The sequence below is a fragment of the Rattus norvegicus genome, chromosome 9 (genome assembly GCF_021556685.1).
Source record: "Rattus norvegicus strain SHRSP/BbbUtx chromosome 9, alternate assembly SHRSP_T2T, whole genome shotgun sequence".
Classification (NCBI taxonomy): Eukaryota; Metazoa; Chordata; class Mammalia; order Rodentia; family Muridae; genus Rattus; species Rattus norvegicus.
Window position 1 is genome coordinate 96155455 of NC_141542.1, and position 13634 is coordinate 96169088.

The 13634-nt window shown below is 44.9% G+C and overlaps 1 protein-coding gene across 23 annotated transcripts in view; it reads right to left on the reverse strand.

Annotated features, from left to right (window-relative positions):
• Wdfy1 (WD repeat and FYVE domain containing 1) overlaps nt 1-13634 on the reverse strand; it is a 93054-nt gene that overhangs the window by 32972 nt on the left and 46448 nt on the right. For 5 of the 23 annotated variants that reach the window (XR_015628563.1, NM_001393984.1, XM_087565474.1 and 2 more), the window contains 3 exons: nt 13499-13629; nt 12016-12124; nt 8120-11240 (listed from right to left, as the gene is read on the reverse strand). Coding sequence is in view for 5 of the 23 variants with exons in the window: in NM_001393984.1 (NP_001380913.1) it covers nt 11181-11240; nt 12016-12124; nt 13499-13629 (300 nt within the window). In the remaining 18 variants the exon portion in view is untranslated. Of the gene's footprint in view, nt 1-2130; nt 3478-6889; nt 6983-8119; nt 11241-12015; nt 12125-13498; nt 13630-13634 lie in introns of those variants that run through there. The other 18 variants (NR_172063.1, XR_015628559.1, XR_015628565.1 and 15 more) reach the window with 9 other exon arrangements.

Consider the following 13634-nt stretch of genomic DNA (forward strand, 5'->3'; position numbering starts at 1 on the left):
CTCTTCTTCAAGGCTGACTAACCAAATACAACTTAAATGACTGGAGGGTTTAGAATGTTGCAAAGCCCGGGCCAAATTTTCTTGGGTCATCTTTAGCTCTTACTGTTCTTTGTACCTAACAGCTTTGTGACCACTAGGTCAATCCTTGGAATGTACACAGGCAGGACTGACTTTCCTCCACTACATATTAATGTAGTCCACCACTAGTAACTACCCACCAAAAGCTGAATGCCATCAGGTGGCATCTGAGGCTGTAACAGAGGTCTTCCCATGCCTCTGTTTTCAACCAATGCTATCTGAAAAAGGGTCTTAATTTCTGAGTTTCTTTGTTGTGTTATAATAAAAACTTCATCGAACTTCGGAATTGTAACTTCTTCAGGGATCTCCTGCTGGTAGAAGGGAAAAGTTGGAGGCCTGATTCCAGCCTGAGGAGAAACTTCACCCAGGAAGGTATCTCAGACAGTGCTGACAAGTTGTAAACCACCTTGGAGAGGCTTTGATGAGGATGGCTCAGATGGACAGAACCACAGCGGACTTTGACTGATTGTTATTATGAATATTCTTGCCCTCTGCCTAAACCTTGTGTCAGGACCCCGTGATGAACTTGACAGGGTCACTATTTGTTCTCCTTCCCAACATGGCAACTTTGAATAAATCTCTTTTTTGTGCTTTTCACTATTACGCATCTCTTCGATTGGCCTGTTGATGATGGATGGCCAAGTTAGCTTGTTGTGGCTGCGAGAGCCCAGGCTTTGGTCCTACAACCTCTAGTAACGAGATTCACCAACCCGTTTCTGTAACACCTAATTTTCTTTCACGTCACCAGAAATGCCTATGACAGATGTTTATTTTTGCTGAATTAACTCTCATAAGGCCCCTTGATACCAGAAGAAAGTAGCTAGGCTTTAAGACTTACTAGGCATAGGTGAACTGCCCATTACATCCCATTAAGCGCCAGTCTCCAGATACCAGGGGCAAGCACCAGGTAACATCTGTAATGGTGTTTGCCTTCTGAATCCACTCACCTCTGTATAGGGCTGTGCCTTGGCTTTTGAGATACTGGCAAGCGGTGTAAATACATCAATACTGCATGTGCTGAGACTCCACTGCCCTCATGAAGAGAGAGCAGATTGTTTAAGTTGAGAGATGTAAGAGTAACTGAAATGACTGAGCACAGAGGCAAGTTTGTGATGGGCAAGAGCATTTGTAAAACTGCAATGCATTTGCGAATTAGATGCTTAGCTGGATACTGTCATCCATGAATACAATTGAACACAGACAATGCTAGACTCCTCAGAAGGCTGTCTTCATCTACTGCCTGTTGGAAATCAGAAGAGTAAAGTTTCTTCTTCCCATCTTCCCATGAATGGTTCAAACTCACCCAACTATCATCTGCTTAATATTTGCAAGGGACATTTAAATGTTTTCTTTATAATTCTGAGAATCCATTTTGTAAGAAATAGATTGTGATCATCCATTTTCAATAGAATGTGTACTTAGAGTTCATCAGAGTTAGACATGAGCAGGAGGTCCTCGGCACCTCTCCTGGCTGGCAGCACAGGCCGACTATCTCGGAAGTCAGAGCAATGGAACATTACAGTCAGTCTGCTAAGTGACAGAGCCCAAAATCAGAAGGGGGGGGGGGCAGGCTCACGCTCCAGATTACTTAATTAGTAATAAATAATTATCTGAGTGCTAAACCAACAAGATGGAGAGTTTGGGGAAGGGGCAAGTCCCAGCCAATGGGAGGACAGGGATTGATCACCACCAGGGCACTTTAAGACCAATCATGCATTAAGTAAGTGCACCAGCATTTCTGCCCTTTCTCTGTGCTAGCATCCCTTCCTGCGGGACTGTGTATTAAAGACTGCCACGTTCTCACCAGGCTCTTGAATCTGTTAGTTTTACTTCCAACATCATGAAATGTATCTATCTCACATTTCCAGATACCAGGCACAAATAAATTATGGTGTAATTAGAAATTTAAATTTTGTTATAATTCCACATAAAGATTGTGAAAGAAATTGAAGTATCTTTTGTTTGTTTAATTTTGTTTTCTTGAGACAGGAGCACATGGTCTTCCTGGTTTAACTTCTCCCAGGCTAGGAATTAAGATAGGCACTTTGATTCTTGGCTACAATATACATTTGGTAATTTTTATTTGTTGATTTTCACAAGTTATACTTGAAATGTGAGTTAAAAACAAAGCACAACAAACAGACAAAACAACACAACCCAAAACCTTCATTAAATCCATGGCGCTGACACCCAAGCTTTATGGAGACAAAAGTTTACTTAGGGGTAAGGGATAAGACTGTTTAAAAGCGCCCGTAGCAGGCTGAGGAAATGTTCCCCATAGGGAACACTGAACACTGTGCTGTGTGTGAAAGCTATGGAGCTTTAGGGAGTGGAGCCCTGCTAGAGGTGGGACTGGAGAACTCTGAGCATGCTGTACTTCCTGATTCCTTGCTGCTGGCGAGAGGCTGAAGATCCGGCTCCCCCATCCGGGCCAAGCATTCAGACAGGCACTTCGTGACACACCCTGGCCGTGACAGTTAGGATTATGGGAAAAGCAACAAGTCTTGCCTCAGTTACTGTTAGTCATCATACTTCAGCACAGCAACAGAAATGGAACTAAGTGGCACCCCAGACTCATCACGACTCCATCGGGAAGTGGGAGATACTCAACTCCTGGTGTTGTGCTGTCTTCCAAGCTGTGCCCTGACCTTGTCACCATCCAGGCAGAGGCAAAGAGATGTTAAAGAGGGACAACTGTGCTGTCCAGCTGCTGCATTTCCTGAATGAACCCCTGAACCACTAAAACCTCCGAAGAATCTCCTGTGAGGGAAAGTACAAAGGGCCTTCGCTCATGACAGCAAAATGACAAAGTGGCTGCCAGGAAGACTTCACACAGACCTGGATACTTCCCTGAGGATACCTTGCAGGATGAACTGGATCAGAGATGGTGGACCAGTGACAGCTAGGACCATATCTTGACCAGGACTGCTTAAATATGCATACCTCTGGGCTCTCTTGAAACCTAAACCTCATGTTAGTGTACTGAGGTTGTACTTGGGGTTAATAGACAACGCCGTCTTTTCCTTTGTGGTTTTGAGACAGGGTTGTAACAGCCCTGGCTGTCCCAGAACTCATTTCATAGACTGGGTCAGCCTCAAACTCAGAGCTCCACCTGCTCTGCCTTCTGAGTGCTGGGATTAAAGGTGTGTGCTAGCACACCTGGCTTTGATCCCTGCTTCTGTTCCCAAATGTGACCACAGTGAATAAGTTCATTCTCTTCTTTTGTGTGTCGTATCTCTTGTCTGGACTTTCACAGGTTCTGGAGAGGCTCCCCATCACTTCTTTGGCTATACACACTCTAGATCATTGCTTTTCTCCAGACACGCGAAGCTTGCTGTGAAGGCCTGGACCTCTTGCTCTATCCAGGTGTGTCTGGCCTTTTGACATCACATCATAACACTGTCGTAAACAAGTTCAGGCATGAGAAGTTTGCAATCAAGTGTTTTAAGTTAAAAAAGAAAAGAAAGAGAAACCTTAGTGTTTTAAGCACGTTTACAACTTTGTGCTTGGTTTAATTCATAGCTCCTTGGTCACATGCAGTCTGGGGACAGACCGAACACACATGTCAGCTGTTTTCTCTTCCCTGGATCGTTTTCCTTGTTTCTGGCTTTGCTCTCTCCTTTAAAATCTTTGTACATGTGTCATTCTGACCACAGTTTAACTTGGCAAGCCGCCTCCTACCACACCTCCCATCCGCCTTCCATCTCTAGAAACCTGCTCCTTCTGTTTGCTTCCTCCCGCTTATTACTTTCTGGTACACTGTACAAGTGATCTATTTGTTGAGTCACTGTTTCCCTCTGTAAGAATGTAAGCTCACCACAGCCGAGCTTTGCTTTATGCTCAAGGTTTTTTCAACAAGTGAACTGCGTGTCAACAAAGACACAGGCTTAAAAGACAAGAATCACATGTAGCAGACTGCAGAAAATTCAGTGACTCAAAGCTTTTCTCACTGCTCTAATCTCCATGCATAATTTACAAACACTGTAGAACTCCAGTGCCTCTATATTCTGTTAATATAATGTTTTGGTTATCCCATGCCTGTTGGTTCAAAACCGAAATCAATATGGTTAGAAACAAACAAAACTTGGTCTTGGGATAGTAGAGGGAAGGAGGTGAAGGAGAGAATGGCTTCAGCTGGCCCTGGTGGAAAAGCAACTGGTTTCTGCAGTGGCCCCTCACATGTGTTCTACCACTGTGGGCTACAGCTCTTCTTTCCAGACAGTTCTGCATGCTGGGAATCTAACGAGGAACTTGGAGACTGGGGCTTTACATGTCAGGACACCACGCTGCACACTGCAAAGCACACTAACACTCTTTAAAAGTCTGTTTTCTTGTCCACACTTTTGTGGGTCAGGAATCTGAGAGCAGGGTCCCACAGCAGTGCCTGTTTCTGGTGCCTCCTGACGTTCCAGATGTTGCTGGCTGCATCTACGGCAACCAAAAAGCTGGGCTGCGCTGGATGTCCAGGATGGGACACTCACAAGGCTGGATGCTTGTGCTGGCTGTCAGCTGGAGCTGTTTTCCCAGACAGATGAGAACTTCATGCCATTTTCTGACCTAGCCTCAGAATCACATGTTTTACCTTCTACCAGTTTCCCAGAGTTACCAAGGCTGGCCTGGTGAGCCACTGAAATTCACTGAAGTAGGCTCAGTTTTAGGGGGAACACAAGAGATATCACCACTTCATAGGAGGAAGGTATGAAGCTCTGTGGAAATAACTTAAGAAATACGACAGCATCCACAAGAGCATAAAACTGAGGGTGGGTTCTTACAGCCTCATGATAAGAAGCCCCTCCCCCCACCAAAGTAGACTCTGCTGTTTTAGGAAGACCAACACCTCACCATGGCCTCTGTGGCTCATCAACTTTATAGTCTGTCTTATACCTCTATCTTATACCACTTCCAGCCTTTGGTTAATGTGCCAGCAGCCTGCCAGGGAAGGGAGGTGGTGGGAGGGTGGCTGTGAGGAAATGTCCTCCCAGCAGCCCTACTCCAGGCTCACCCTGAGCGAATTCACACCACTTGCTTTTCACTTGCACACCACTTCACAGCAGCTGATTGGCACAAACTGGGCTAGCACCGATACTTTAAAGAAGATGGACTGTTGTTCTTTACTGATTAACTTAAGTGGCTAAGGCATGGCCCGTGCCAAGTGTTTCTCTCCGTCCACTCTGCACTGGCCAGGCAGTGCTCTACCGCTGACCCATATCCTCAAAGCATCAGGCAAACACCGTTGCTGTGCATGACAATATGCTCATGAGCTTATCCACAAACTCCCTAGTCATAGAGGCGGGAGGGGCTGACAAGACGGCTCAGAGAATGAAGGCAGGCACTAACGAGACCGAGGACCAGAGTTCGAACCCTAGGACCTCACATGATAGGGGGAAAACCTGCTCCTGGGGCCAAGTTTGTCCCCCCTGTCAATAAGTAAACAAACACACAAATAAAATATTTTACAAGTTAGAAAGATGATGACAAGGGCAGAGGTAAGAGATAAGAATGAGAGACCACAGCTGAAAGGAGGGGTGAGGAAAATGAAAGCATTCTTCTACTGTGGATGGGACAAGAGTTGTGAGTTGGGCTTACAGAACAGCATGATCTGAGTCATGCTGCATCAGATGTGACAGCAGACTGACAGGAGTGGGGAGACTGGTTAGAAAAACCATGGAACATGGGGACAGAAGCTGTTTGGTGGCTGGTGCTGGGATATTACTTGAAGAAACAACTGACCGGGGCTTTGTGTTCGGGTTTACATCTGCAAGGCTGACCGACTTTACTTATCAGTAACTATTACTTTTTTATCATATATAAATATAACCACACGTGGGACATGTACGCCACATTTTCAGTACACAATTGCAATTTGGGATTCGCTCGGGATCAGAGCAGGACTCCTGGAGAAAGGGTTATTAGATGCTCTGCAGGGCCCTAAAGGAAGACAATCGACAGCATGGGAAGAGCTTACAACACACTCCCAGCACTGGGAAGAGGGGCAGGAGGATCCCAAGGAAAGGTCGCCATTGGCTACACAGTCTGCGGACTGTCTGGACTGCATGAAGCCCTATCTCAACAGAGTGTGTGTGTGTGTGTGTATTTGTATTTGTGTGTGTGTATTTCTATTTGTGTGTGTGTGTGTGTGTGTGTGTGTGTACTTGTGTGTGTGTATGCGTGCATGTGTGTGTGTACTTGTGTGTGTGTGTGTGTGTGTGTGTGTGTGTGTGTGTGTGTGTGTGTTTGTGTGTCTTAGGGAGCATCTCACACCGGTCAATCCAGAAACACATTTCTGCTTGACCATGTGCCTTGCCTTCCTCCCCCGTCAGTGTCGTTGGTTTGGCTGAGACAATCGGCCTTTCAGGAACTGCTCTCCAATTCCTCTCCTTCCAACAGCTTGAGGAAAACTGCACAGCATAACTTTTGAAGAGCGTTTTCACTAACAGTAACTTGATTACTGGGAATATCAGAGAGTACACGTAAGGGGAGCCTGGCGTGCAAGTTTTGAAAGGAGGTGTGGCCACGGGCTCATGTGAGGGGCCAAGTGCATTCAAACAGCCTGCATTCCCTCCTCAGGGCCCTTCCCTTAATTCCTCCACAAGAGCAGAGGACCTGCACTGCAGAGCCGTCTCTCCAGCTCCAGTTCCTCTTCCTCTAGTCTGGTCATCAGAAAGGAGAAGATATAACTTCACAATGCAAAAGTGAAATAGTGCTAGAGAAGTTAGGCTAGGCTGCAGCTGAAGCTCACACTCCCCTAACCACCTCCCCTGGCCCAAACCACAAACATCTCTACTGTGCTCAGTGCAGACAATGGACTTACGTGTCTTGTCCATGGTGTGTCCGCCTCAGGTCCAGAGCAGATGTGATCTATGGGGTGGTGTCACACTGTTTTCTCCACGTGCTCACATGACTACTGCGGGAGAAATGGTCGTGACGAGAGTCCCTCAGCCACAGTGAGACACTTCTTCACTACTGCTACACAGATCACAGGAGTTACAGACATCCAACTCCAGCAAGGGCCAAGAAAACATTGGGCCTAGTGTACACAGCAATGACATTTGGCCATGTATTGAAAACATTGGAAAGACAGACAGTGCAAGTTTAATGGTGCTTTCTCCGCATGGTAGATTAGACTGTTTTAAAAGCACCATATTTCATATCATTTGGTAGAACCTTTTTTTATTGTTTGCTTTTTGAGACAGGATCTCATGCTGACTAGTTTGGCCTCAAGTTTTTGGTATAGTTGAGATCTTCCAAATGTTGGAATTACTGGTGTGTTTCATCACACCCGATTCCTTTTCTATCATAAAAATATTTTGACGTTGAGAGGAACGAGTCATATCTAGTTTTGAGAAACACACAGTACTCTTGGTCTCTTGCACTTGTTCTTGCCTTCCCCCTCTCCCCATTTCTTCCCCTTTCTCCATGTACTCATGGCCAGCCTCTACTTCTTTCTCTCTCTCTCTCTCTCTCTCTCTCTCTCTCTCTCTCTCTCTCTCCCTCCCTCCCTTTCTCTGCCCCTACTACCCCCTTAACTCCCCTCCCCATGCTCTGAATAAACTCTATTCTATACTATAAACACACACACACACACTCTGAGTATCCTGACTGGTTAGAACTACCCACATGTAACCTTACAAGGCTGAGTTGTGAGCCCAGACACTAGGATGTCTTCTCTATGCAGCTCTGTGCAGTTATCCCAAACTACACTAACTGGTGACTTGTAGAAGTTTCAGTAGATACCACCCTTACTCTCCTACTCTCCCATGTAACATCACGACATGCTAGCACTGTATGACAGGATACATGGAGAAGGTGCCTGCTCTTAAAGTCAGACACATGGACAGACAGAGAGACATAGACAGAGTCTTCTTCATTTTGTCATCTATAAAATGCAAATGGCATATGAACTTGAAGGTGATGCTAGAATTCAAAAGGACAAGGCAGGCAACCTGCCCCGAGCACACGGTAACCTGCCCCGAGCACACGGGATGCCAAGTGTGACACGGATGTGTCTGAGCTCTGTCCAGAGCAAACAAACAGCACAGACTAAGGAACAAGCAAAGGGTATTTTATTATATGTGTATTCTCAAAACAAAAACTAAAAAGCCCCACAAAGATGGAACCCACAAGTAGAAAGAACAAGAATTTTAGCGTCTCTAGGATACACAGGGCGCCCAACTCTATGGAAACACAGCTGTGCAAGGACAAACTGAATTACTTTATGTCACCTTTTGCTTTCCGAGTCGGGGAAAAAAAGGTTACAGAGTAAAACACTTTAAATTGTTCTTTGATAGAAATTTGCTGCACAATTAAACTTCAACTTACTCAAAGAGTTACTGTGTAGTAAACGGCAGAAAATAGAGAGGCATTCAATATCTGCTCACATTAACAACTAAGCACAGACACGGCAGAGATTAGCATGTATTACTTATTTGTTAAGCCTCCATTTATCATGAGCAGATCATTTTCATTAATAGTAACTTGATACTTGTCATTTAGGAGATATGAAAAGTACTTTTAATGAAACCCTGATTTTCAAAAATATCTTCTTGGATCTGAGCTGCTATTCTATTTACCCATTTTGACATTTAATAAATACAGATGTTAACAAACCGAATCACTGTGCGGGAGAACAAAGCAACAGTCTACAGCAACAGTGTCTATTCTGTCCACTAGGCAGCAAGTTAAGACCGGGACATAGTAAACAATTACAGTCTAGTGAGTAAGAAGTGGTTTCTACCAAGGTACAGGCCTACTACTAACACTAGGACCAACTAATAAAGGACCATTAAAGAACACATTGAGAATAAAGGCTTGGCATCACTTTATTACATACTAGATCTAAGTTCAAGGCTCTTGTCTAACATCCTCTACTTCTTGATCCTTGTCTGTACAAACTGTCTTGTGAAAGGACAGTAGCTGTTTCTTGAGGAACTCTTTTAAGTGGTCTGTTTAGCAACAGAGTCCAAATAAGGCAAAGACCATGAGCCTTGCTGTCCCTTCAGTCAGTAAACTTGAGACTATAATCTTCACCCTCTATAGAAAATATGACCCCCTTTGTTACCTGACGTGTGACACGTAAGGGGAGCCTGACAAGAACACTTCCGAAAGGAGACCATGACCACAGGCTCAAGTGAGGAGCAAAGTGCATTCAAAGAGCCTGCATTCCCTCCAAAGGCCCCTCCCCCTAATTCTTCCTTAATATAATTTCCCCCTGGATTTCTATTAGCCCCCTAAAAGGCTCAAACCAACTACATGCTTTCTATGGGGCATGGGGTTTTACATTAAGAGGCTTTAAAAAGGAGAAAGAGACTACCACAGATATCCAAAAGTCACATTTTACAGATGCTTTTAGGACAATAAAACCACACACAGCTCAGCACTATTCCACAGGGCAATGACTCTGCCAAGGTCTATTTCCCTTGTATGGGCAGAATCATAGGGTGAGCTAAAACGAGCAGAGCAAGGAGAACATTCTACATTGTGGTTTCAAAACATCACCCACTCTCTTGTCCAGAGCACTCCAGCAATGCACATTTCGTGCAGTGTAAGGGAAATCCGGTGAAAGATCATCAGTTAAAGTGACATAAAATTTAAAGGGGGCAACAAAACCCTTTGGTCTTATTTCTGAAGTTAAGAGCTCTCTACAAATAGAGCCCGTTATGCCTGCTGCCTTTCCTTTCCTTACCATTTGTGTCTTGTCCATTGGGACATCATAGCTTTACTGCCTGTTACAGAGTTTCCCCTCCTTGTAAGCCATGTTGATAAAGTGATTAAGCCTTAGTCCTGTCTGGCAGAATGGCCCTGATCTTGACGTAATCCAACAAAGTGGCACAGTGAGATTTTAAATTGATACCCAGCAGCAAGAGTCACCCAGATGCTGTGGGTATTCATGATTTATCCTTTAACCCAGTAGCCCTTTCCTACTGGAAAGCAGCAGGCTCCCGCGGCTCTACTGAAATAGTTCATGTGCTACTTTCTGTCAACACAAAAATACATAAACATCTCCTGGTAATCTGGTCAAAACTTGGACAACACATTTCATACAACAGTTTTTCTAAATGTTATAAAAGTGATTTACAAGTTAGGGATTACTGTACAAGACCTGACTGATAATTTCTGCAATGGGCCACCGATTTCTTCCTATGACACATGAGTAACATTGGCTGCTACAACAGAATATAAAAGCTCCAGAGTACTTCTGAGGGGCATAAATTGCTACCATATCACAAGGGCTTGTCCTGGGACTGCAAACAAATGTATCAGTTAGCAAGACTGGGCTGTTCCATGGACTGGGCTGCTGGCACCCATCACCACCATGGCGGTGGCTGAGTTTGCCATGGGTCATGACTAGCTACAAAGAAAAAAAAGTCAGGAGGCTTGTACAACAGCACCATAAAAGAAAGCTTTGTCCACAGAGCAGGTTTGGGAGAAAGAGATGGATGTGTGCTGTCTTGTTATATGACAGCTGTAAAGGTTCACCCATGGGACACTGGCTGGGACAGAAACAACTGCAGTGAGCCAAACCCAAGAGCAGATCAGGAGGAGACCTGACAGAACAGGTGCCTTGAAGGAGTGATCAGCAACCTGGTGTAGAGATCATTTGTATGACAAGCTTAGGCTTGTTATAGCTGGTTGCCTCCCCTGAAGAAGAGCTCTTCCCCCAGCTCCTGATTGCATATTGGAGTGCTCTCAGGGGCCTCGAGGACCGGCTCGGTAGACTCCATGTGTGCTCTTGGGTTTGCATTTAAGCAGTTCTAAGCACTATTCTTTTTGTTCAGACATTTTCCTTCTAAACCCTTCACTTGCTGGCCGTGCCCTCCTCACCCACTGGCTCAATGATCATGAGGCAGTTTTGCTGAGGAAATTCCATTCCTCAGGAGACAGGTATGGACAGACCTTTTGGGTGTTACTCCCCAAAGATAATTTCCACAAATACCCCAGAACACACCTTTATGTATTTTTTTCTTTTTAAAAATATTGATTTGTTTTTTTTTAGGTGGCTACTGTCCATTTACATGACAGCGGCTGCTGAGCTACATGAAGGGCTTCGGTTCATGGAGGTTGCTGTGCGTAACGTGTAGCAGACGTACCATCCAGCTCCAGGATCAGTGTGGAGAAAATCCAGTTGCCAGGCTGCAGCCCACCACAGGAGTCATATCCCATATCTACCAGGAAGGAATGTGGAGAAGGAACACTTACCATGGGGTCTATTTTCAACAGTCAGTACTGACTGCTTTGGTTTTTTTTTTGTTTGTTTGTTTGTTTGTTTGTTTGTTTTTTTGGCTAGAAAACTTCCGTAGGACTTATATACAAATAAAACAATGTACTTCACTAATAACTACATTGAAAACAAAACACCCTCCCCCTCCACCACCACCACCACCACCACCACCACCACAACACACTTCTGGGTACCCTGAAAACAATGTTTTACTCTAATGTATAAGAATATAAACTATTTGCTTCACAACTCAACTAAGTATAAAATATTTACTTTCAACTTCTGTTTATGAAGTAGGGATCTAATTAAGAAACGTGATGGTTCTTCACAAACAGGATAGGACAGAGAGGAACATTAGCCTAGAAGAAAGGAAAGGCTATAGACAAAGACTAACAAAGACTAAAGCCAGATGGGAGGGGAGCCCTCAGGCCACCTCATGACCAAACACCCACAGTGAGTAGAAATCACAAACATCTGTTTTGTCATTCAGGGCTTTGAACAGGCAATTGATTGATTATAAAAAGCAGGGTTGGGGATTTAGCTCAGTGGTAGAGCGCTTGCCTAGCAAGCACAAGGCCCTGGGTTCGGTCCCAGCTCCGGAAAAAAAAAAAGAAAAAAGAAAAAGCAAAGGCAAACGGCAATGGTATTGGAAATGCCTTGAATCCCACTCTCAGCGTGAGGACGGCTGTGTCTGCTGAGATGCTCACAGGCCAGCTTACCTTTACAACACGATCTGTCCCACAGGTCACCATCAGTCCCCTCGCAATGTCCATGGACATATGGGAAATGTTATGTTTTCCTTCATGAAACGTTGCTAGAGAAGTGCGGCTAACAAAGAGAAAGACAGTTGAAATGTACCAAGTGTACCCAGTTCTAAGAGAGAAGCAATCCTTTAGCAATGTAGGTGGCTTACACACAATGATGGTGCTAACATTATTTTCTAAAAATATAGCAATGGTTTTATAATTAAAGGGGTTCAGAAAGAGAATAACAAGGCTGCAGGAAAGGTTTTTTGTTTTTTTGTTTTCTTTTCCTCCATCTTTATTAAATTGGGTATTTCTTATTTATATTTCAAATGTTATTCCCTTTCCCGGTTTCCAGGTCAACATCCCCCTAACCCCTTCCCCTCCCCTTCTCTATGGTTGTTCCCCTCCCCATCCTCCCCCCATTACCGCCCTCCCCCCAACAATCCCATTCACTGGGGGTCCAGCCTTGGCAGGGCCAAGGGCTTCCCCTTCCACTGGTACCCCTACTAGGCTATTCATTGCTACCTATGACTATAGAGGCTTTAGTCCCAAAGCCAAGACCTCAAAAAGGTTAAGGCTCTCAGCATAAAAATAATTTATTATTGCACTGGAAAGATTGGCACACAAACATAAAAACATGAACTTCCAGCACTAAGGACGAACAGCACTGGAGGAGATCACAGGCAACATTCACTAGTAAATGATGCCAGTGAATCTGCCACCGTCAGAGCCATGGTGCCGCACTCCCTCCGTCAGGTCACTGCCCATCATGAGTGGGAGACACAGGCCTCTGCTACTGCAGCCATAGCTCAGGAGAAAGGAAAAGGAACGGTGGTTTTCTCCTAAAGGATCTGCCCACATCAGGAAATGTCTGATGAAGTTCTCTAAGACCATCTGAAGAAAGAGCACAGGTTTCTCCAGTCTTCCCATAACTAAGCTGGCATGAGTAGAAAAGTCAGTCTGCTCAATTACTGCTTCCCACATACACAGGGACACATCTCTGCAGAGCCCTGTGACGGGCCTGTCAGCTGCTCGACAACTCCTATCGACCCTCACCGGTACTCAGAAAAAAACTGCCCAAGCCAGTGAAGCCCCTTGAGATAAATAGTAGTGGCCCAAAGTGTCGCAAAGCTAGAACAGGCATTTCTCTTCAAAAATGGTTTATGTGGACTGAGGAGATGGCTTGGCAAGAAGGCACTTTTCCACCAGTCTGATCCTTAAGACCCATCTGGTAGGAGGAGAGATTCCACAAGTTGTCTCTGAACCTCCACACCCAAGCCCAGCCCACCCACAAATAAATGTAATTAAAAACAAACAAATGAACATTTCAAGAGACCTTCAAAGAGACAAGCATATGGGCAGAAATCCATCTAGAACCTTCTCAGGCTGCCATATTTAGATGCCCATTAGACAGAGAGGGCAGTATACAGTAAGACGAAGACCAGCAAGCACTCACTCCTCATCTTTGATGGAGTCATAACAGGAATCACAAACTCGAACCTGGAACTCAAAGCCCATGACAGGGTAGCTGGACCTCTTGCTGCTGCACTTCCCACAGACGGCCTGCCCACACTTCCTGCAGTGATGCTTCC